At 43.5% G+C, this 23,969-nt stretch overlaps 1 protein-coding gene across 1 annotated transcript; it reads left to right on the top strand.

The window, feature by feature from the left end:
• Nucleotides 1–6,629: 6,629 nt before the first annotated feature.
• LOC101555215 (olfactory receptor 7A17-like) lies at nucleotides 6,630–7,577 on the top strand. The gene has a single exon (XM_004614985.2). The coding sequence runs from the start codon at nucleotides 6,630–6,632 to the stop codon at nucleotides 7,575–7,577; it is 948 nt and encodes a 315-aa protein (XP_004615042.2).
• The last annotated feature ends 16,392 nt before the right edge of the window (nucleotides 7,578–23,969 follow it).

Below are 23,969 nucleotides of genomic sequence, written 5' to 3'. Positions count from 1 at the left end.
CATAGCATGATGCTCTCCATGTCTCTTCATTTATAAGCAAATATCATGACTTCATCTCTCCTAACAGCTGTATAGTATTCCATTGTGTAGATGTACCAAAGTTTCTTTAACCAGACATCTGTTATTGGGCTATAGGGTTGTTTCCAGATTTTGGCTATTGTGCACATTGTTGCAATGAACATATAGGTGCAGATGTCATTTCTACGGTGCTTTTTTGAACTCTCAGGTTAGATTCCCAGAAATCGTATTGCAGGGTCATATGGAAGCTCAATTTCTAGTTTTTGAAAGACTGTCCATATTGTTTTCCATAAAGACTAGACCAGTGGGCATTCCCACCAACAGTGAAGAAGTGTCCCTTTTCCCCGACATCCATTCCAGAATTCCTTTCTAGAAATCTCCATGGTTTTGTGGTTATTCTCTGTCCACATGTAAAAATTCGTCATTATTACTGGGACCTCAATCAGGGTCCTGATGATATAATGATTTGGTTTTCAACTGTGTTCCAAGGGGGCACCCCTCTGGCTGGGATCCTTTATACTTACTCTATGACTGTCTCCTCCATAAGGAGAATCTTTACTCAGGGAAGTATAAAGAAAAGGAAAGAGTAGAATATTGTCTTGGCTTTACTCTACATTCGAAGGGTGTCTGCTGATTGGCTACAGAAACTACTCCAGATCTGCACTTCCTGTTCCCATTGGATTGTGATGTCTCACTCACCTCCCTGTATCACTCACTCCATCAACTCAAGCAAAGACTCTCTGGCGGGGAGAAGGGGAGAGTGGGATATGGGGCTGAATAAGTGGCCAGTCTCTGAGCTCACTGAGGAACTGCTCACGGCACCTTAAGCTTGGACGGTCCTTGTGTGTTTGTCTGCCTCATTCTCTTCAATGGACCCCTCTGGATGGAGGTTGAAGATGTCAGTTCATTAGCTTCATTGTGCTATATTGCCACAGATTTCACCTGATGCTTAGCAAGACATTCTGGAAAACCTAGTACCAGCAGGAAATTTCCATCCTGTCCAGACCAGCGTCCCAGAGGAATATCATGGTCACAGGGGTTGGAGCAAGCAAGGAAAGGAGGCTTAATGAGCAGACACAGGGAACATTAAATATCTCCTCTGCCTGGCACCCCAGTATGTTCAGTCCGGAGTAGGCAAGACGGGTGGCTTTGCAGTCCTGAGTCTCCTTCCACTGTCCTATCTCGTATTTTCACTGCCAGCTGCCAGACAGGAATCTGTGTTTGCACCCAGGTGAAGCCTCATGTCCTATGGATGCTGCAGGAGAAAGTCAGAGAGAATGAGAGGGCACCGGAGAGCCATCCCACCTAGTCCAGATATTTGCAACCAATGTTTGTATGGGTTTTGGATGGTGAATTTATTTCATTGATTAACGTGCTGTTTAAGGTGAGCAGAAGGTAAGTGATTAATGAATAAGAAACAGAGGGTTCAGCGTTGGCAATGCAATGAGATGAATAGAGGAAAAATGGCAAAGAAGGAATTTGATTTAAAATTCTTCTGGTAAAATAGAACAAAAGTCCAAAGATCTTTGTAATTAATTGAAGTGGATGAATATGGTGTTGTCAATTGGGGGGCAGATAGTGACCTGTGTATTCAAAAAATAAAATATGAAAGGTGCGGTGGCTCTCTCACAGCCTGCATGCATTGGCCTCGTGCCACTTCCCCCACCCCGGGGTGGCTGATGGCAATGGGTGGTCGAAGGAGAGAACGAGGACCAGGTTGGTTGGTATCAACTGCAGTTTATTCCAATCTCATCTCCACTCTCCTCTGATTCTCCTTTGGATCTTTGTCTTCCCTGGTCCCCCTCATTCCCTTCTTGGATCCCTCTCCTTCATACTTCTGTTCCTGCTACTGCCTCCCCCCAGCCCACTCTTACAGCCTTAGTTAAATCCCCAAGCATGGGCTGTGGGGGTCATAATGACAGGTAGGTGTGATCACAGAATCAACAGAGGCAAATTCCTTCCCTAAGGGGAAGCTTCTAGGACAGATTCTCATTCAGCAGGATGACCCACCCAAGTGAAATTCCACCTATGGGTGTGTTTCTCCTCTCCTTAGTGCAACAAACATACAAACATTCCTAATATTAATCATTTTGTAAAGACACAGTGAGAGATACATTAAACTTATAGGATGGCTCCCCTGGGGCCATCTCGCTATAGATCTCAGACCACAGTGCTCAGACCAGATTAGTCTTTCCTAACCCCAGCAGGGTCCTAATCTCCTCGTTACTTTTTGGATCATGACAGAATTTGTCCATGACCATGCTCTTAACTTATAGTTAAGTATTGTGGCGCTTTGGCCAGGCCCATTTCAATGCCAGCGTAGCTCACGCCTGGCCCTGGGTCCATCCAGTCCCTCGTCGGGACTCTGCTTTTCGGATGCTAGGAACTAAGGGCAACTGAGGCTTAAGTTGAGAAAGCCGATGCCCCCGGGTGAATATTCTTTGGGATTAACTAACATCCAAGTTACAAAAGCATACAATTAACTGTCTTCCTTTGTCTCTTCAAAAAGGGCATTGGTGGGGCTGGAGCAATAGCACAGCGGGTAGGGTTTTTCCCTTGCACGCGGTCGACCTGGGTTCGATTCCCAGCATCCCATATGGTCCCCTGAGCACCGCCAGGAGTAATTCCTGAGTGTAGAGCCAGAAATAACCCCTGTGCATTGCTGGGTGTGACCCAAAAAGAAAAAAAAGGGGGGCATTACTTTAAAGGAAACTATGCAAAAGACACAAGGAGAGGAGAAAGGCAATATTTCACTCATGAATACAAGTCAAGTGTCCTTAGAAGGATCTGACCTTACAAGTTAACAGTCTGATTAGGGGAAAAGGTGCTAGACAGGTTGGGGAAGAGAGGACAGAGAAGAGGTTACAGATAAACACAGAGGAATGGGAGTGACTCGGGAGCACTGTGATGGGTGTAACCTGATAAACCTAAGCTCCCTGTGGAAAGGGAAAAAGGACAAACCAATGTTATCCTGTAGTGACCCTATAGCTATATTATCTCGGTGATGTTCTCCTGCAAGTAAAGGAGACTCAGACCTATGAATGTGTGAAAACATTACCTTGAACAGGAACAGTCATGCACTAGACACCTGTACCTGTTGTCATCTCTCTGAGGTTTTTATCTGTCTGTGTGAAAGGGACTATGCAATGAGCTTACAATCTAGTTCTTTCCTTTCCTGAGTGACCAGACATATCTGCATACTTTTCAGACTAATCTACTGTTTTGCGTTTTTGCTTGTTTGGCGGTCACCCCCATCTGTGCTCAGAGCTTCCTTTTGGGTCTCTGCACAGCAGGGCTTGAAGGTCATATGAGGAGTTGGGCATGCAACCCTGGTTGGCCCCCTGCACGGAAAGTACCCTGTGTATCTTGCCTATCAATAGCTTATTGGGTGCTTTGCCTCAGCATGATGAAGACATCAAGGAATGATGTATGTTTTACGGGCCATTCCCTCAAAACAATGATAGCTTTTGGATTGTTTGCTTTTGTTTGGTTTTCATTCTATTTGTATACTGGTAGGACTGTTAAGAAGGATGTATACAGGGGCTGAGCGGTAGTACAGGGTGTTGGCTGTTTGCCTTGCCTTGGCTGACCTGGGTTCGATTCCCAGCATCACATATGATCCTCAAAGCACCGCCAGGCATAAATCCTGAGTGCAGAGACAGGAGTAACACATGTACATTGCTGGGTGTGACCCAAAGCCAAAAAAAAAGAAGAAGGAAGATGTATACTACTTTATTAACTTTCAAAGTCATTATGACTCCTTTTTATGTATGTGTATTATGTAAAAAAAGGAATTGATCTGTCACTTTCATAGCCTTCATATAGAAATTCTTTCCTACTGTCACTTTCATAGCCTTCATATAGAAATTCTTTCCTACCAATTTTATTCATTTATTTACAAAGCTGTTCCTGATTGGATTTCAATTATACAGTGTTCCAACACCCATCCCTCCACCGGTGCACATTTCCCAGCACTGGTGTCCCCAGGTTCCTTCCCATCACCCCCTGCCTCCCACCCCCTGCCTGCCTCTATGCCAGGTGCTTTTCTTCCTGCCCCCTGTCTCTCTCTCTCTCTCTCTTTCTCCTCTCTCTCCCTCTCTCTCTCTCCTTTTGGGCACTGTGGTTTGCAATATTGATACTGAAAGGTTATCCAGAATATCCCTTCCCTCCTTTTAACTCTCAACTCTTGTCCAGCACAATCATTCCCAGCTGTTACTGTCACAGTGGTCTCTTCTCTATCTTACCTACCCTCAGTCCTCCACACACTGTGGCTAGTTCTGACCATTGACCAGTCTTTCTAGCCCCTGTTTTCCCTAGCCATGGATATTATTTTTCCACTATATATTTTTTTTTCATAGAGAAATTCTTGATGTCTAGAAACGTTCACACACATCCTTGTTCCGGAGCAATCATCCTTCACGAATGTTCTCTAAATATTTCCGCATCTCTGATCATTCTTAACTTTCTTTGGGCCTTTTGGGATTAAGGATATTCCTAAAAGTTGCATGGCCTTGACAATCAGCTGGAAACCGTTTCTCTTTGATCAAAGCTCACCTGCACTTGGCCATGTGGACACCATTCAGACTTATATCTTGTTGCAGATAGTTTTCAATGGTCACTACATCTTGTTCACTGCAGTTACCTTGAAGACTCATGACTTGAGTGTAATTTCAGAATGAGCTGACACATATTTTGTGTGCGTGGCAAATATGTGGGTGAGCACACACAGAGACACAAATACATGACTGGGAACCTTCCCCATGGCAGGGAAGTGGGATCCTGTCTCTGGCAAGATGACTCTTGCATTGCAGAGACAGAAAAGGAATCAACAGGCAACACTCAGCAATCATGAGATGCTTCTTCACAACAAAATTAATATTGTTGAAGAGGAGCCAGAGGTGGGAAAGTGTCTACCTCTCCTTGAAAATGCTGCAGAGATATAGAGACCATCTCCTTTCGGGAACATTCCCTTATGCCTCCCCTCATCGTGCTCCTTCCTTCTCTGCTCTTCTCCAAATTCCCGAAAACAAGCTTATCCCACTCACCACTGACCCCTGAAGTTCTGCCCCCAAGAAAACTTTATTTATTTAATTTTTTTTTGCAAATTGCAGCCTGCTCATACCACACTTTCTGATTTCTGATCCAGTGTCACCAATGGCTGGTCTCATCTAAATACCAGTTGAGTCACCCGCGCTGTCTAGTTTCTCTTTAAAGCATTCCCTTTTTCACTGTGTCATGTCTGAGTTTATCAGCACTCAATGAGAGAGCCAGGACACAGAAGAGGAGTCAGAAATCAACTTAGTTCATCATCAGGGGCCCAGGGATTGTCATGGGCCATGGGACTTTAACCCATCCACAAAGGATACAAAGACGAGACCAAGGCTGCATTTATGCTCTAAAACTACACTCTAAATTATGCAAAATTAACCACAGTTTTTAACTTATTTATAAAAGAAGATATGGTTTGCAGACATAAATCAAAAAATGGGTTGCAGTGATACCCACCCTCAATGGATAGGGTGCTTGCCTTGTGTGGCCAACCCAGGCTTGAGCCCCAATATACCATAGAGTCTCCCAAACCAACCAGGAGTAAGTCCTTAATGCAGAGTCAGGAGTAACCCCTGGTCATCACCAGGTGTGGCACAGAAAACAAAGAAGGCAAAATGCAGTTATAGCCAGCTCTCTCTGTAAGGGAAACAGTTGTCTCTTTACAAGCTCAGGGTCAGGGAAACGTTTTCCCCAAACCTCCCTAGAACAAATTTTTGTCATAAATCTTAGGGTGTAAACAGTCAGCACAGGGCAGCTCTTATTATTCTGGAGCCAAGAGTGCATGGATGATGTTTCCTTGAACTATTAACCACGAGGGTGTTGCTGTCCTTAATTATGTGATATTATAGAAAATGATAACAAATGATATTATTATAATAATTTAAAGCGAATTTGGAACATAAGAATTGATTGCAACCTCTCTCTCCAGAGGATTTCCCAGCTCCCACAGGTATGTCCTGGGTAGTACTGCAATATTGTCTTAACTTGCTTTGTATTGTTCAAATGCCTGAGAAATTGCTGTAAACATGCTATAATCAATATTGTCTTGGGAAAAGGCTGAAATGTGGACAAAATCATATACAGAGGTACCCAAGGAAATAGATACCTATGCAATAGGGATAGATACACGATGCTGACATCATGCACTAAAATTAACCTCTTTGGCTGCACATGTCAGTAATTCAAACCCTCTATAAATTATATCTCGGGGCAGGACCGATAGTACAGTGGGTTGGGCATTTGCCTTGCAAACGACGCACCCCAGTTTGATCCCGGTATCCCATATGGTTTCCCGAGCACCACCAGAAATTATTCCTGTGTGCAGAGCCAGGAGTAACCCCTGAGCATTGCCAGGTATGACCCAAAAAGTGAATATATATATATATAAATAAAATAAATTAATCTCTAGTAGTCATGCTATGGCCATAAACATTTAAAAAGGGTTTGAAATCATACATCTGAAATAAATGTGGTTTGTAATTCTGTAATTACGGAATTACAGACCAAATAAAAATATAGAAGTAATTTGAGAAATCATCAATCCTTCTAGGGCCTTCCACCACATGGATGCCAAGAACCTTACAGGAATCACAGAATTTATCCTTCTAGGATTTTCTAAGATTCCAGAACTGCAGACCCTCATCTTTGTGCTTTTCCTGTCTATGTACCTGGTCACCGTGCTGGGGAACCTGCTCATCATCCTGGCCGTCAGCTCAGACCCCCACCTCCACACACCCATGTACTTCTTCCTGTCCAACCTGTCCTTCGTGGACATCTGCTACACCTCCACCACCGTCCCCAAGATGCTGCTGAACATCCAGACACACAGCAAGGTCATCAGCTATGCAGACTGCATCACTCAGATGTATTTTTTCCTCCTGTTTATTGTGATGGAGAATTGTCTTCTAGCTGTGATGGCCTATGACCGCTTTGTGGCCATCTGCCACCCCCTGCACTACACGGTCATCATGAACCCCCGGGTCTGTAGGCTGCTGCTTCTGCTGTGCTGGTGTGTTAGCGTTCTGGATTCTCTGGTGGAAAGTTTGACCGTGCTGTGGCTGTCCTTCTGCACAAATGTGGAGATCCCCCACTTTTTCTGTGAATTAAACCAAGTGATCCACCTTGCCTGCTCAGACACCTTCGTCAGTGATGTGGTCATGTATGGGGCAGCATTGCTGCTGGCCGGAGGTGCCTTCATTGGGATCATTTTTTCCTACACTAAGATCTTTTCCTCCATTCCTCGAATCTCCTCGGCTCAGGGGAAGAATAAAGCCATTTCCACCTGTGCATCCCACCTCTCCGTGGTCTTCTTATTCTACTGTACGGCCCTAAGTGTGTACCTGAGCTCTGCCGTGACCCGGAACTCCCAGTCAAGTGCCATCGCCTCAGTGATGTACACGGTGGTCACCCCCATGCTGAACCCTTTTATCTACAGTCTCCGGAACAAAGACATCAAGAGGGCTCTGAAGAATCTTATTGGGAAGAAAACAACGATAGGACATGGTTCCTAGGAAAGAAGTTGGTTCTGTTATTTCAACACTCATGTCTTGACAGCCAGACAAGTCTGATATTTTTGCTCCCTATTCAGTGAGACTTGCTTCATGTATTTCTTGCTGTCGTTGCCCATAATTTTATTTGATCTTCTGTTCTCTGCTTTCTTTAGTATGAAAGACTTTTAACATGTACCTGTCCCTCTAATGTATTCCCAAATGAACCTAAAATATTTGGAATTTACCATGTTCTTGTGACCTATGTAGAAGACTTTGGTACAGTTTTTTTTAAATGTTATAATGTGAGTTTTTTATTTTTTGCATTAAATTACATTTTAATTAACTTTAGTCTTTGACCTAAGATGCCCATATTTACAAATATTATATTGGTATGTGTATTATTTTATACATACACATACATATGCTCGTATGTGTACATGTATACTGTGGAGAGCCTCCATGGAACCGTGCTTCGTGAACACCTGTTTCTTGTTGGTTGCACCGTGCTTCGTGAACAACACCTGATGGGGAATCAGGATGTCTTGTCACGCTCACAAGTCATGGCTAGTTTATCAGCTGCAGACACTTGAGGGCAAACAGGCAGGGAGAAGTATTTAAGGGGGGAAGTCACCTAGCTAGTCGGTTCTCCCTCATGCGTCCCCCTTTCCTCCTTCCTCCTCGCCCCCGTTCCCGTTTTCTTCTCTAATGCATGAGAAAGTTCCTGAATAAATCGCAGCCAAAAGGATCTCCGAGTTGCGTGTTTCTTCGATGGACGAAACGGCGCGCAACAGCTGGTGGCCCGTACGGGGAACCCGACCTCCAATACCCCCCTGGTGGATTCAGAACTTGCTGCGATTTATTCAGGACTAAGGTTCACAAGAAATCGTGACGATGAGGTTCCTGTGGTAAGTCAGGACTAAGGTTCATGAGAAGTCGTGACGATGAAGTTCCTGTGGTGAGTCAGGACTATGGTATCCATGGATATGTATGTTTTTGTGGGTTGGATTTTTATCTGTCTTTCCTTTTGTTTTTTTGCTTTTGCTTTCTATGCTTACTCTAAGGATCAGAAGTGTGATAAGGCCGTACAACCAGGACAAGTAGCGTTAGGAGAGACAAAGAAGGAACTGTTGAACAGAGGCAGCCGTCATGGCATTGTAGCCTCTGAGCCAGAGGAGGGTTCGGACGTGGAAAGCGAGGCCTCTAGGGGAACCCCGCTGATGGAGGGACGCGCCCCAAAAAAGGAAGGAAGGCCCGGAGAACCATCCATGACCCGTCCGTCTCTTTGTCCCTCGCTACGTCAATTTCAGCAGGGACGGGCTAATGGGGATTCTGACCCCCCTATTGAAGAGGAAGCTGCGACACATGATAGTGACCGATACTTACCACTAAAGGGCTCTGAGGATGATCCGCCCCCTTATCTTAACAAAGCGGGAGGCGGACTTTCTTTTGCAAAACCCGGGCTCTGGGCAGAAGTTAGGCGAGAGCTACAGTTAACTTATCCAGTTTTTGAAGATAATAATCAACAGCGATATCACGAGCCCCTAGATTTTAAAATAATTAAGTCCTTGGCAGAATCAGTAAAGATGTATGGAGCCAACGCAGCATTTACCTTAACTCAAGTAGAAGGCTTATTCAGATATTGTATGACCCCAAATATTGGCAACAGGTGGCTAGAGCGGTGTTGACGCCCAGACAATACTTAGACTGGCGTACCTTCTTAATGGAATTTGCAAAATTGAGCAAACTCTTACTGCTGCCAGTAATACACGCGTGCAGCCTGAGTTTCCCATTTTACTTTGTGTGCTTTCAACATATGGGCAACCTATGGCAGGAGGGACCCCTTCTGTGGATTCATCCTAGGGTCTCTCCGGCAAAAGCCGTGGAATTATACCCTGCAGCTGTAGCCCGTTTGGCTATGATTGGTATTCAGGACTGCTTGCAATACTTTGGAAAACTTCCAGATACTTATTACCCCCTATAATTCCACTCAAATAGTTTCTTTGTGTAACTTACATGATGATTGGGTGATTCTCCGATTTTCTTTTCCCAATATTATTGATAATCATTATCCCAAACATCCACTAATGACCTTCTTTAAAACCCATCCGGTAATTTTCCTGAAAGTCACCTCTTATGTACCCCTTCCTGGAGAGCGTTCCACAAATGTTATCTCTCATTGCCTTGAAGCATGGGCAGTCTGGGGCATCCCAGCCCAACTGAAAACAGATAACGGTCCGGCATACACCTCTGCTAAGTTCACCGCATTTTGTGCCCAGATGGGAGTCTCTTTATCTCATGGCCTCCCGTATAACCCACAAGGACAGGGCATCGTTGAGCGTGCCCATTCCACCCTTAAAGCATGCCTAATAAAACAAAAAGGGGGAGTTGGCCTGGGACGGCCCCCTTGAGAAAGAATCTCTATTGCACTTTTTACTCTAAATTTTTTGATCATTGATAAGGGCACCTCCTCTGCAGACAGGCATTCTTCAAAGATCCCTGTGTGCCAAGGATATGTTAAATGGAAGGATATCCTTTCTGGTGAATGGCGCGGCCCGGACCCCGTGTTAACCTGGGCCAGGGGTTCTGTTTGTGTTTTTCCATAGGACAGGGCAGAACCAGTGTGGATTCCTGAACGTCTGACACGGAAGACCGTGCCTCCAGTAGACCAAGAGGTGGAAACTGGTGCTCCTGCTCAGCCTGGTTCCTGTGATGATACGAGCTGAAGAAGCAGCTTTTTGGGCCATTGCTACAACTTGGCCTGCTTTAATCCCTTCCTTACCCACCTTAATAATAAGACCAGAGTAGAAGTCCCCTCTATTTTATAAAAGGGTGGGTGGAGTGGGAGTAGTACTATCCTTATTGCTTCTCACTGCTTTGTTTTTTGCCTGGTGTCTATATAAAATGCAGCAAGTACAACTATTTACAAAGGCGTGATATTTGCAGGTATCCTGGCCCTGGAGGCACAGCAATCCCCGCAGCTTTGGCCTGCAACTTTGAAACAATAATCTCGCTTAGAACAATCAGGTCTAGCTGGATGTAGCAAAGGTATTATGCAGCTGAGAGCCCTTAACTGCAGGGGACCTCCTGTAGTTGAGGAGTTTGAAAGGGTGCACTATACCCCACCTGACCCTTGAACCAACCTAAGACAGGGACCTACAAGCGAGAGGGCTCCCAATGACGGGTAAGGCCAAGGGGGCCGAGGTCGCTACACAGACTTGTTCTAAAACAAAAAGGGGGAACTGTGGAGAGCCTCCATGGAATCGTGCTTCGTGAACACCTGTTTCTTGTTGGTTGCACCGTGCTTTGTGAACAACACCTGATGGGGAATCAGGATGTCTTGTCATGCTCACAAGTTATGGCTAGTTTATCAGCTGCAGACACTTGAGGGCAAACAGGCAGGGAGAAGTATATAAGGGGGGGAAGTCACCTAGCTAGTCGGTTCTCCCTCATGCGTCCCCCTTTCCTCCTTCCTCCTCGTCCCCGTTCCTGATTTCTTCTCTAACGCATGCGAAAGTTCCTGAATAAATCGTAGCCAAAAGGATCTCCGAGTTGCGTGTTTCTTCGCTGGACGAAGCGGCGCACGACAGTATACATTTATATTACTGAATTACCATGAGATACACAGAGTTGTTTATGACTGGGTTTCAGTCAGACAATGTTTGATCACTCATCCCTTCACCAGTGTACATTTTCTACCCAATGTCCCCAGTTTCCTCCTGCCTCCCTCCCCGTAGCCTACCTCTCTGGCAGGCACTTTTCTTTCTCTCTCTCTGCTCTTTTTTTTTTTTGGCATTGTAATTTGCAATAAAGGCATTGTAAGGTTATTATGTTTGTACCTTAACCTACTTTCAGCGCTCACTTATCCAGGTGATCATATCCAACTACCTTTGCCATAGTGGTCCCCTCTCTCTCCTAGCTACCCTCCCCCTTAACCACCACTTGTATCAAGCTGACTTTGGAATACTTTATCCTCAGGGAAGGATCTTAGGCATTTGTAGGATAACAATAGCCTTAGGTAGTTTAGGTTTATTGGGTTACTCCTGTCACAGTACTCCCATTCCTCTGTGTTTATTCGTAGCTTCTTTCTTAGTGTTCTGTTGACCTGTAAATATTGTTTTTCTCTTCTTGAGTCCTTTGCATAGTTTATTTAGAGCAATGTCCTTTTTGTATGGACACAGGCAGACTTAGCAAATGCTATGCTTTTGTAACCTGGATGTTATTTGACTCTACATGATATTTTCCTCTTGGGCATCTGTTCTCTCCACCGAAGCCTCAGCTGCCCTTACTTCCTAGCACCCCCAAAGGCAGGGTCCCGACGAGGGACGGGACGGACCCAGGGCAAGCGGTGAGTTGTGTGCTACCCTGGCATCGAGATGGGCCTGGCCAAAGCGCCTAATGCTTAACTATAGGTTAAGAGCTTGGTCATGGAAAATGCTGTCATGATCCGAACAGTGATAACTAGATTCGGACCCTGCTGGGGTTAGGAATGATTAATCTGGCCTGAATGCTAAAGTCTGAGTCTGTGGCAAGATGTTGCCAGGAGAGCTGCCTTGCAAGCCTCAATGTATCTCTTGCTGTGTCCATCCAAAAATAACTAGTATTAAGATGTTAATAAGTGTTTGGACTAAGGAAAGAAGAAAAACACCTTAAGAGTCAGGAAGGGCTTTGGAATGCCCTTAGGTAGTATTGCCTTTGAACCTGGTGGGTCCTCAGGAAGGGCTTTCTTAAGTTGATTTTGCTACCTGGCTGTGTGTAGCCTAGAGGGCAAGGTGGGAGAGACAAGAAGCAGGAGAGACTGGAGAAGGCAGAGATGCTGCAGTAGATCCAGAGAGAGGACCGAGCTGGGAGTGTGGGAGTTGGGAAAGATGGAAGATTGAATAAACGGTAACTAATCAGCAACCAGCTTGGTCCTCGTTCTTCCTTCGCCTGTCCTTGGCCAACGGCCGTCCCGATCCAGCCCATACACAGCGGTTCCAGAGCACTGAACGCGGGTGGTGAGATAGAGCCGCCCGGAGAGCCCATGAGTGCTCACGCCCCTTGGCGAGCTTTAGTTTTTTAGAGGCATTGTAGGTGGTGGAGGATTATCACCACGTTCCTGGTGATCCTTATGTGGTAACATTGGTCAAGACATACAGCATTCACACATTTGTAAACTCATTTTAACTCAATAAATTAAAAAGTAAAAAAACAAATCTTCATTTCCAAAAAAAAACCCCAATTTATTCTTAATGTACATTGATTCTACTATGTTAATTTGAAGGCATGAGTCTTGACGAAAAAATCTGTAAGCCTGTGTAAACTAACTTCAATTTCCCTTCGATGGGCAACATTTACCCTGACTGATTGCATTTCCTGGTTTGTAGACATCATATGTCAAGGTCAGAGAGTCACATTCTCCTGTGTCAGCCTGGTGTGTCTTCAGAATGCCAAGGAGTGTCACTAGAAAATGATGAGCAAGGCAAGTTTGCAGTGTTCCCTGTGTATAGTAACTTGATATGCATTTTATTAATAGCGTCAGATGAATCTTACGTGTAATAAAGCAGAACTTGGAATCACATGCTGTGTAACTAGGAAACTCTTCTATTAATCTACTCATTAAAGTATGAAGGGTCGAAGAGACAGTAGAATTAAGGCTACTTGTCTTGCATCCCACTATTCCTGGTTTCTATCCCCAACACTGTATATATTCTCCTGAACACCACCGGGAGTCACTCCTGAGCACAGAGCCAGAAAGTGCCATGAGAACAGGCAAGCATGGCCCCTAAGTCCCAATATAACATAAATAACTACATAAATAAAATTAATAAATGAATACAGAAGATGGGTGACCACATAAAAGAGTGTTTGTTCACTGGGGTGAAGTATAAGGTTCCCTATTTATAATATTTTATTGAATTCTGCCCCTCACGTCGAAAACTTCCAACTCTTGCCTACAAGTGTGAGGCATGCATTGATCACAACTAAGAATCTTCCCCATTTTAGCATTTTCTTTTTCAGGAAAGGAGTTGTGAACTGGCCATAGTGTACGCAAAATTGATGCTCTTTTGTAGAGATTGGTAATGGAAAACCACCTGATTCAAGGTTAAATTACTAGGGAATCTGACAAATCTTGGGTTTTAGCATCACAATGTGTCCACAGACACACTGGACAAGGGATAAATATTTCCTCCCAGTCATTTCTAGGAACACCTGGTTGTCACTCATGGGGTCCCTTTTTATAATCATGACATGTGCTCAACCTGGTTTAATCACATGCATCATATATGGTAACCCGAGCACAGAGCAGGCGTAAACATAAGCACACACAGCAAAGTCCTCACCTATGAGGACTCCTCACCCAGATTTTCTTTTTTTTTAAATTCTTTGGAGTTTTGGACAATTTGCCCCTGACCCTGGTGGCCTATTTCCCTTGCCACAATATTTGAAGTCCCCACAATGTGGTGACAAAAGCTTTCACCTTGCATTGCTAATGAAATCTTTTTATTTTCTCTTCTAATTTTATTTACTTATTTTATTTTATTGAATCACCAACAGATGCAGTTACAAGGTTTTGTGTTTCTTACATTCATGCAACTATCAAACACACGTCCCTCCACCAGTGCACATTCCCCACCACCAATCTGCACAGTATCCCCCAACTTTCCTACCCTCTCCCTGCCTTGATGGCAGACAATATTCCCCATACTCTCTCTCTACTTTTAGGAATTAGGGTTTCCAATAGAGATACAGAGAGGTTATCATGTTTGCTCTTTTATCTATTTTCAGCACACATCTCCCATCCGGAATGATCCCTCCAACTATCATTATCTTAGTGATCCCTTCTCTATTCCAGGTGCCTTCTCCCCCACTCATGAGGCAGGCTTCCAACTATGGAGCAATCCTCCAGACCCTTGCATCTACTGTCCTTGGGTGTCAGTCTCATGTTTAGTTATTTTACACTGCACAAATGAGTGCACTCCTTCTATATCTGTCCCTCTCTTTCTGACTCATTTCACATAGCATGATGCTCTCCATGTCTCTGCATTTATAAGCAAATATCATGACTTCATCTCTTCTAACAGCTGTATAGTATTCCATTGTGTAGATGTACCAAAGTTTCTTTAACCAGAAATCTGTTATTGGGCTATAGGGTTGTTTCCAGATTTTGGCTATTGTGCACAGTGCTGCAATGAACATATAGGTGCATATGTCATTTCTACTGTGCTTTTTTGAATTCTCAGGTTATATTCCCAGAAATGGTATTGCAGGGTCATATGGAAGCTCAATTTCTAGTTTTTGAAAGACTGTCCATATTGCTTTCCATAAAGACTAGACTAGTGGGCATTCCCACCAACAGTGAAGGACTGTTCCTTTTCCCTCACATCATGCCAGAATTCCATTCTAGAAATCATGATGGTTTTGTGGTAATTCTTCTGTCCAGATGTAAAAATTCGTCATTATTTATGGGACCTCAATCAGGCTCCTGATGATTTAACAATTTGGTTTTCATCTATGTTCCTTAGGGGCAACCCTCTGGCTGGAATCCTTTATACTTACTCTATGATTGTCTCCTCCATAAGGAGAATCTTAACTGCTCAGGGAAGTATAAAGAAAAGGAAAGAGTAGAATATTGTCTTGGCTTTACTCTACATTTGAAGGGTGTCTGCTGATTGGCTACAGAAACTACTCCAGATCTGCACTTCCTGTTCCCATTGGATTCTGATGTCTCACTCAGTGCCCTGGATGACTCCAACAACTCAAGAAAAGACTCTCTGACCGGGATCCATGTGTGGAAGGGACATGGGGCTGAATAAGTGGCCAGTTTCTGAGCTCACTGAGGAACTGCTCAGGGCACCTGAAGATTGGACAGTCCTTGTGTGTTTGTCTGCCTCATTCTCTTCAATGGACCCCACTGGATGGAGGTTGAAGATGTCAGGTCATTAGCTTCACTGGGCTACATTGCCACAGAATTCACCTGACACTTCTGAAATCCCTAGTACCAGCAGGAAATTTCCATCCCGTCCAGACCAGTGTCCCAGAGGAATATCATGGTCTCAGGGGTTGGAGCAAGCAAGGAAAGGAGGCTTAATGAGCAGACACAGGGAACATTAAATATCTCCTCTACCTGACACACCAGCATGTTCAGCCTGAAGCAGGCAAGACTAGTTGCTCTGCAGTCCTGAGTCTCCTTCCACTGTCCCATTTCTACTCTTCTTCTACAGATGCCAGGCAGGAATCTGTGTTTGTACCCAGGTGAAGCCTCATTTCCTATAGACACTGCAGGAGAAAGTCAGAGAGAATCAACGGGTACCGGAGAGCCTCCCACTTAGTCCAGATATTTGCGACCAATGTTTGAATGTTTTTTGGATGTGAATTTATCCATTGATTAAGGTGTTGCCTAGGTGAGCAGAAGGTAAGTTTTTTTTTTTTTGTTTGTTTGTTTTTTTTTTGCTTTTTTGGGTCACACCCAGCGATGCTCAGGGGTTACTCCTGGCTTTGCACTCAGGAACTACTCCTGGCGGTGCTTGGGGGAGCATATGGGATGCTGGGGATCGAACCCGGGTCGGCCGCGTGCAAGGCAAACGCCCTACCCGCTGTGCTATCGCTCCGGCCCCAGCAGAAGGTAAGTGATTAATGAATAAGAAACAGAGGGTTCAGCCTTGGCAATGCAATGAGACGAATAGAGGAAAAATGGCAAAGAATGCATTTGATTTAAAATTCTTCTGGTAAAATAGAACAAATGGCCAAAGATCTTTGTAATTAATTGAAGTGGATGAATATGGTGTTGTCCATGGGCGGCAGGTAGTGACCTGTGTATTCAAAAAATAAAATATGAAATGGTGCTGTGGCTCTCTCGCAGCCTGCAATCAGGGGCCTCGTGCCACTTTCCCCACCCCGGGGTGGCTGATGGCAATGGGCCGTCGAAGGAGAGAACGAGGACCAAGCTGGTTGTTATCAACTGCATTTTATTCCAATCTCATCTCCATTCTCTTCTGATTCTCCTTTGGATCTTCATCTTCCCTGGTCCTCTCATCTCCCTCTTGGATCCTGCTCCTTCCTACTTCTGTTTGCCTTGCCTTGGATGATCTGGGTTAGATTCCCAGCATCCCATATGGTCCTCAGAGCACTGCCAGGCATAAATCCTGAGTTCAGAGCCAGGAGTAACTCCTTTACATTGCTCGGTGTGACAGAAAAAGACAAAAAAGAGAAGAAAGATGTGTACTATATTAATTTTCAAAGTCAATTATGACTCCTTTTCTATGTATGTGTATTATGTAACCAAAGGAATTGATCTGTCACTTTCAAAGCCTTCATATAGAAATTCTTTCCCCTCCAATTTTATTTATTTACAAAGCTGTTCCTGATTGGATTTTGGTCATAGAGTGTTCCCACACCTGTCCCTCCACCAATGTACATTTCCCAGCACCAGTGTCCCCAGGTTCTCTGCCATCACCCCCTACCCTCACCCACTGCCTACTCTATGGCAAGTGCTTTTCTCCCTCCCTCTCCACCTCTCACTCTCTCCTCTTTTTGGCACTGTGATTTGCAATATTGATGCTGAACGGTTATCCAGAATATCCCTTCCCTACTTTAAACCCTCAACTCTTGCCCCACTTGATTATTCCCAGCTGTTACTGTCATAGTGGTCTCTTCTCTATCTTACCTACCCTCAGCCCCACACTCACTTGTGGTTAGTTCTGTCCATTGACCAGTCTTTCTAGCCACTCTTTTCCCTAACCATGGTTATTATTTTTCTACTATATATATATATGTGTATATATATATTTGCTATTTGGGTCACAACCGGTGATACAAAGGGGTTACTCCTGGCTCTTCACTCAGGAATTACACCTGGTGGTGCTCAGGGGACGATATGGGATGCTGGGAATATAACCTGGGTCGGCCGCGTGCAAGGCAAACACCCTCCCCACTATGCTATCACTCCAGTCCAAACTACTATATATATTTTTTATATAGAAATTCTTGAAGACAAATGTTCACACACATACGTGTTCCAGAGCAATCATCCTTCACTTATGTTTTCTATATGTTTCCACACCTCTGATCATTCTTTTTTTTTTTAATTTATTTATTTTTAATTAGAGAATCACCGTGAGGGTACAGTTACAGATTTATACACTTTTGTGCTTATACTTCCCTCATACAAAGTTTGGGAACCCATCCCTTCACCAGTGCCCATTCTCCACCACCCGTAAACCCAGTGTCCCTCCCACCCTCCCCAATCCCATCTCCCCCCCCACCCCACCCTGCCACTGTGGCAAGGCATTCCCTTCTGTTTTCTCTCTCTAATTAGCTGTTGTGGTTTGCAATAAAGGTGTTGAGTGGCGGCTGTGCTCAGTCTCTAGCCCTCATTCAGCCCGCAACTCCCTTCCCCCACATGGCCTTCGACTACAATACCTCTGATCATTCTTAACTTTCTTTGGGCCTTTTGGGATTAAGGATATTCCTAAAAGTTGCATGGCCTTGGCAATCAGCTGGAAACCATTCCTCTTTGATCAAAGCTCACCTGCACTTGGTCATGTGGACACCATTCAGACTTATATCTGGTCGTGGGTAGTTTTCAATGGTCACTACATCTTGTTCACTGCAGTTTATTTTAAGACATGATTTGAGTGTAATTTCAGAATGAGTTGACACGTATTTTGTGTGTGTATCAAATATGTGGGTGAGCATAAAGAGACACAAATACATGACTAGGAACCTTCCCCATAGCAGGGAACTGGGTTCCTGTCTCTGGCAAGACGACTCTTGCATTGCAGAGACAGGAAAGCAATCAACAGGCAACAGTCAGGAATCATGAGATACTTTTTCACAACAAAATTAATATTGCTGAAGAGGAGCCAGATGTGGGAAAGTGTCTTCCTCTCCTTGAAAATGCTGCAGAGACTATGTGCTTTCTGGAACATTCCCTTATGCCTTCCCTATTGTGCTCCCTCCTTCTCTGCTCTTTATTTTTAATTTATTTATTTTTAATTAGTGAATCACCGTGAGGGTACAGTTATAGATTTATACACTTTTGTGCTTATGCTTCCCTCATACAAAGTTTGGGACCCCATCCCTTCACCAGTGCCCATTCTCCACCACCAGTAAACCCAGCATCCCTCCCACCCTCCCCAATCCCATCTCCCCCCACCCCACCCTGCCACTGTGGCAGGGCATCCCCTTCTGTTCTCTCTCTCTAATTAGCTGTTGAGGTTTGCAATAAAGGTGTTGAGTGGCCACTGTGCTCATTCTCTAGCCCTCATTCAGCCCACAACTACCTTCCCCTGCATGGCCTTCAACTACATTATAGTTGGTGATCCCTTCTCTGAGTTGCCCTTTCCCCAGAATGTGAGGTCAGTCTCCAAGCCATGGAGTCAACCTCCTGGTACTTATTTCTACGATTCTTGGGTGTTAGTCTCCCACTCTGTTATTCTATATGCCATAGATGAGTGCAATCTTTCTATGTCTGTCTCTCTCTTTCTGACTCATTTCACTCAGCATGAAACTTTTCATGCCGATCCACTTAAATACAAAATTCATGACCTCCTTTTTTCTAACAGCTGCATAGTATTCCATTGTATAGATGTACCAAAGTTTCCTCAACCAGTCATCCGTTCTAGGGCATTCGGGTTTTTTCCAGATTCTGGCTATTGTAAACAGTGCTGCAATGAACATACATGTGCAGATGTTGTTTCGATTATACTTTTTTGCATCTCTGGGATATATTCCCAGCAGTGGTATTGCTGGGTCAAATGGGAGCTCAACCTCTAGTTTTTTGAGAATCGTCCATATTGTTTTCCAGAAGGGCTGAACCAGTGGGCATTCCCACCAGCAGTGTAGAAGGGTCCCTTTCTCCCCACATCCTCTCCAACAGCGGTTGCTTTTGTTCTTTTGGATGTGTGCTAGTCTCTGTGGTGTGAGGTGGTATCTCGTGGTTGTTTTGATCTGCATCTCTCTGATGATTAGTGATGTAGAGCACTTTTTCATGTGCCTTTTGACCATTCGCATTTCTTCCTTGGTAAAGTTTCTGTTCATTTCTTCGCCCCATTTTTTAATGGGGTTGGATGTTTTCTTCTTGTAGAGTTCAACCAGTGCTTTATATACCATTGATATCAACCCCTTATCTGATGGGTATTGTGTAAATATCCTTTCCCATTCTGTGGATAGTCTTTGTATTCTGGTCACTGTATCTTTTGCGGTGCAGAAGCTTTGTAGTTTAATGTAGTCCCATTTGTTGATCTCTGTTTTTATTAGATTGCTTAGTTCCGTGTCACCTTTGAAGATACCTTTATCTTCAATATCGTGGAGGGTTTCGCCGACCTTGTCTTCAATGTACCTTATGGTTTGTGGTCGAATGTTGAGGTCTTTAATCCATTTTGATCTGACTTTTGTGCATGGTGTCAGGTCAAGGTCTAAGCCCATTTTTTTGCATGTGGTTGTCCAGTTGTGCCAGCACCATTTGTTGAAGAGACTTTCCTTGCTCCACTTCACATCTCTTGCTCCCTTATCAAAGATTAGATGATCATACATTCGGGGTTGTGTGTAGGGATATTCCACCCTGTTCCATTGGTCTACGGCTCTGCCTTTGTTCCAGTACCATGCTGTTTTAATTGTTACTGCTTTGTAGTAAAGTTTGAGGTTGGGGAGGGTGATGCCTCCCATCGTCTTTTTCCCAAGAATTGTTTTAGCTATCCGTGGGCGTTTGTTGTTCCATATGAATTTTAGGATTGCTTGATCCATTTCTTTGAAGAATGTCATGGGTATCCTTATAGGGATTGCGTTGAATCTGTATAATGCTTTGGGGAGTATTGCCATTTTGACAACATTGATTCTCCCTATCCACGAGCAGGGTATATGTTTCCATTTCCTCATGTCCTCTTTTATTTCATCGAGTAGCGTTTTATAGTTTTCTTTGAAAAGGTCTTTTACTTCCTTGGTTAAGCTGATTCTGAGGTACTTGATTTTCTGGGGTACGATTGTGAATGGGATTGCTTTTATCATGTCCCTTTCCTCTGCCTTATTGTTTGTGTATAGGAAGGCCGAGGATTTTTGGGTATTGATTTTGTAACCTGCAACGTTACTGTATAAGTCTATTGTTTCTAAGAGTTTCTTAGTAGAGGCTTTAGGCTTCTCTAGATATAGTATCATATCGTCTGTAAATAGTGAGAGTTTGATTTCTTCCTTTCCTATCTGGATGCCCTTAATCTCTTTTTCTTGTCTAATAGCTATCGCAAGTACTTCCAGTACTATATTGAAGAGAAGTGGTGAGAGCGGGCATCCTTGTCTTGTACCTGATCTTAGAGGAAAGGCCCTTAGTTTTTCCCCATTGAGGATAATGCTTGCTGTAGGCTTGTGGTAAATGGCTTCGACTATCTTGAGGAAAGTTCCTCCAAACCCTATTTTGGTGAGGGTTTTCATCATGAAAGTATGTTGGACCTTGTCAAATGCTTTCTCTGCATCTACTGATATGATCATATGGTTTTTATCTTTACTTTTGTTGATATGATGGATTATGTTGATTGATTTCCGAATGTTAAACCATCCTTGCATCCCCGGAATGAATCCCACTTGGTCATGATGTATGATCTTTTTGATGAGTTGTTGGATCCTATTTGCTAATATTTTGTTGAGAATCTTCTCATCGGTGTTCATCAGGGATATTGGTCTGTAATTTTCTTTCTTAGTGTAATCTTTCTTTCTTAGTGTCTTTGTTTGCTTTTGGTATTAGGGAGATGTATGCTTCATAGAAACTGTTTGAGAGAGTTCCTTTTTTTTCAATTTCCTGGAAAAGTTTGAGGAGAACTGGCAATAGGTCTTCCTGAAATGTTTGGAAGAATTCACAGGTGAAACCATCTGGGCCTGGGCTTTTGTTTTTGGGGAGATGTTTGATTACAGTTTCAATTTCCTTAACATTGATGGGTCTATTCAGGTATTCCAAGTCTTCTTTGTTTAGTCTTGGGAGTTTGTAGGAGTCCAGGAATTCATCCATTTATTTTAGGTTATCCTGTTTTGTGGCGTATAGGCCTTCAAAGTAGTCTCTAATGATCTTTTGTATCTCACTGGTTTCTGTCATGATGTCCCCCTTTTCATTTCTGATTCGATTTATTAGGGCTCTCTCTCTTTCTTTCTTTGTGAGTCTTGTTAGCGGTTTATCAATTTTATTTATTTTCTCGAAGAACCAGCTCTTTGTTTCATTGATCTTTCGGATTGTTTTTTTGGTTTCAATGTCGTTAATTTCTGCTCTAATTTTTAATATTTCTTTCCTTCGGTTTGGTTTGGGTTCCTTTTTCTGGTCCTTTTCTAAGGTCTTGAGTCGTGAAGTCAAGCTATCTATGTGGGCCCTTTCTTCCTTCCTGAGGAATGCTTGGGGAGCTATAAATTTTCCCCTTAACACGGCTTTAGCTGCGTCCCATAGGATTTGGTAGCTCGTGTCTTCATTCTCATTTGTTTCTAAGTATCTTTTGATTTATTCCTTGATTTCCTTCCTGACCCACTCATTGTTCAACATTGAATTGTTTAATTTCCAGGTGTTTGATTTGGTTCTCCGTGTTGGTGTTGATGAGTGGTTAGCTTCTGTCTTTAGCGCATTGTGGTTGAAAAGATGGTTGATACAATTTCTATTTTTCCGATTCTATTGAGGTATGTTCTGGGGCCCAGTACATGGTCTATTTTAGAAAATGTTCCATGTGCACTGGAAAAGAATGTGTATTCTTTCTTTTTGGGGTTAAGGCCCTGTATAGGTCTGTTAGGCCTCTCTCTTCAATTTCTTCTTTCAGAGTCAGTGTTTCCTTGAGTTTTGTTCTTGTCGATCTATCTAGAGGCGATAAGGCCGTATTGAAGTCTCCGACTACTATTGTGCTGTTAGTGATGTCCTCTTTGAAGTCTGTTAGGAGTTGTTTTAAATATTTAGCTGGTCGCTCATTAGGTGCATATATGTTTAAGAGTGTGATTTCTTCCTTTTGTACATATCCCTTGATAAACAGAAAATGACCTTCGCTATCCCTTTTAATCTTTTTCAACCTGAAATCTATGTTGTCAGATATTAGGATGGCCACTCCAGCTTTTTTAAGGGAGCTGTTTGCTTGCAGGATTGTTTTCCATCCTTTGACTTTGAGTCTATGTTTACTCTGTTTGTTCAGGTGTGTTTCTTGCGGGCAGCAGAATATTGGGTTTAATTTCCGGATCCATTTTGCCACTCTGTGTCTCTTGATGGGTGCATTTAGGCCGTTGACATTGAGAGAGATTATTGTGATAGGATTTTGTGTCATATTTCTGTGGTATCTGTTGTTTTTTATGGGGCTCCACCTTGTCTTACAGTAGCCCCTTTAGACCTTCTTTCAAGTTTGGTTTTGAGTCTATGAAGTTCCTGAGCTGTTGTTTATCTGAGAAATAGTGTTTGGTTCCTTCGAGTTTGAGTGAGAGTTTAGCCGGATAAAGTATTCTTGGTGAGGCATTCATTTCGTTGAGTTTTTTCACTATGTCCCACCATTGTCTTCGGGCTCGGAGGGTTTCCTCTGAGAGGTCTGCTGTAAATCTGAGGGGTGCTCCTTTGTATGTGATTTTCTTCTTTGACCTTGCTACTTGCAGAATTGTGTCTCTATCCATAGCATCCGTCATTCTGACTATGATATGCCTTGGAGTCTTTTTATTCGGGTCTCTTTTTGCTGGTACTCTTCGGACTCCTTGTATCTGGATGCCTGCCTTCTCCAGCTCTGGGAATTTCTTAGCAATGATGTCTTTGACTGTTTTATTCATTGGGGTTACTTCCCTGTGGTTCTGGTACTCCAATGATTCTTATGTTGTTTCTCTTGAAGTCATCCCCCAGGGCTCTGATTCGCTCTATAGCCATTTTGAGGTCTTTGGCCATGATTTGTTGTTGTCTATATGCTTTCTGCAGCTCATCTTCCAGGTCACTGATTCTGTCTTCAGCTGTAGTCATTCTAAGGTTGAGGGCATCTAGTGAGATTTTTAATTTGTCTACCAATTCCTTTATTTGTGTGACTTCCGTTCGTAGGTTTGAGATTTCTGTTCTCATTTCTTCCTGTATTTTCTTGGTAGACCATTCCAGTGCTTCATTCATCTCGTCCCGTAACTTATTGGATGTCTGTTCCATGTTGCTTGTAATAGGTCGACTCTCCTCCAGATTTCCTCTCTGAATTGTTTATCTGAGAGGTCGTAGATGTGAGTAGCCCCTGATGATGTTTCTGGAATTTTTTCTTCTCCCTCTCTTCGTGGAGGGGATTTTCGCTGCTTCTTCATGTTGTTACGGAAGTATAGAGTTGGAACTTTGTAATTATCTATTCTTGTTCCTTCTTGCTGAGGAAAGGAGCATTTCTGCTTATGCTAAAATTCCTTATTCACTGACAGCTTTTATAGTGTGAAACTAAGCTAATGGATATTTTGCATGAGTGTTTGAGATGGCTAAAGTGA

This window comes from Sorex araneus, chromosome 2, assembly GCF_027595985.1.
Source record: "Sorex araneus isolate mSorAra2 chromosome 2, mSorAra2.pri, whole genome shotgun sequence".
Classification (NCBI taxonomy): Eukaryota; Metazoa; Chordata; class Mammalia; order Eulipotyphla; family Soricidae; genus Sorex; species Sorex araneus.
The sequence above is the reverse complement of the archived record's forward strand: the minus strand, read 5'-3'. Positions and strand labels throughout refer to the sequence as shown.

Coding starts and splice junctions, on each gene's coding strand:
- LOC101555215 (XM_004614985.2), top strand. CDS start 6,630: ATGGATGCCAAGAACCTTACAGGAATCACAGAATTTATCCTTCTAGGA.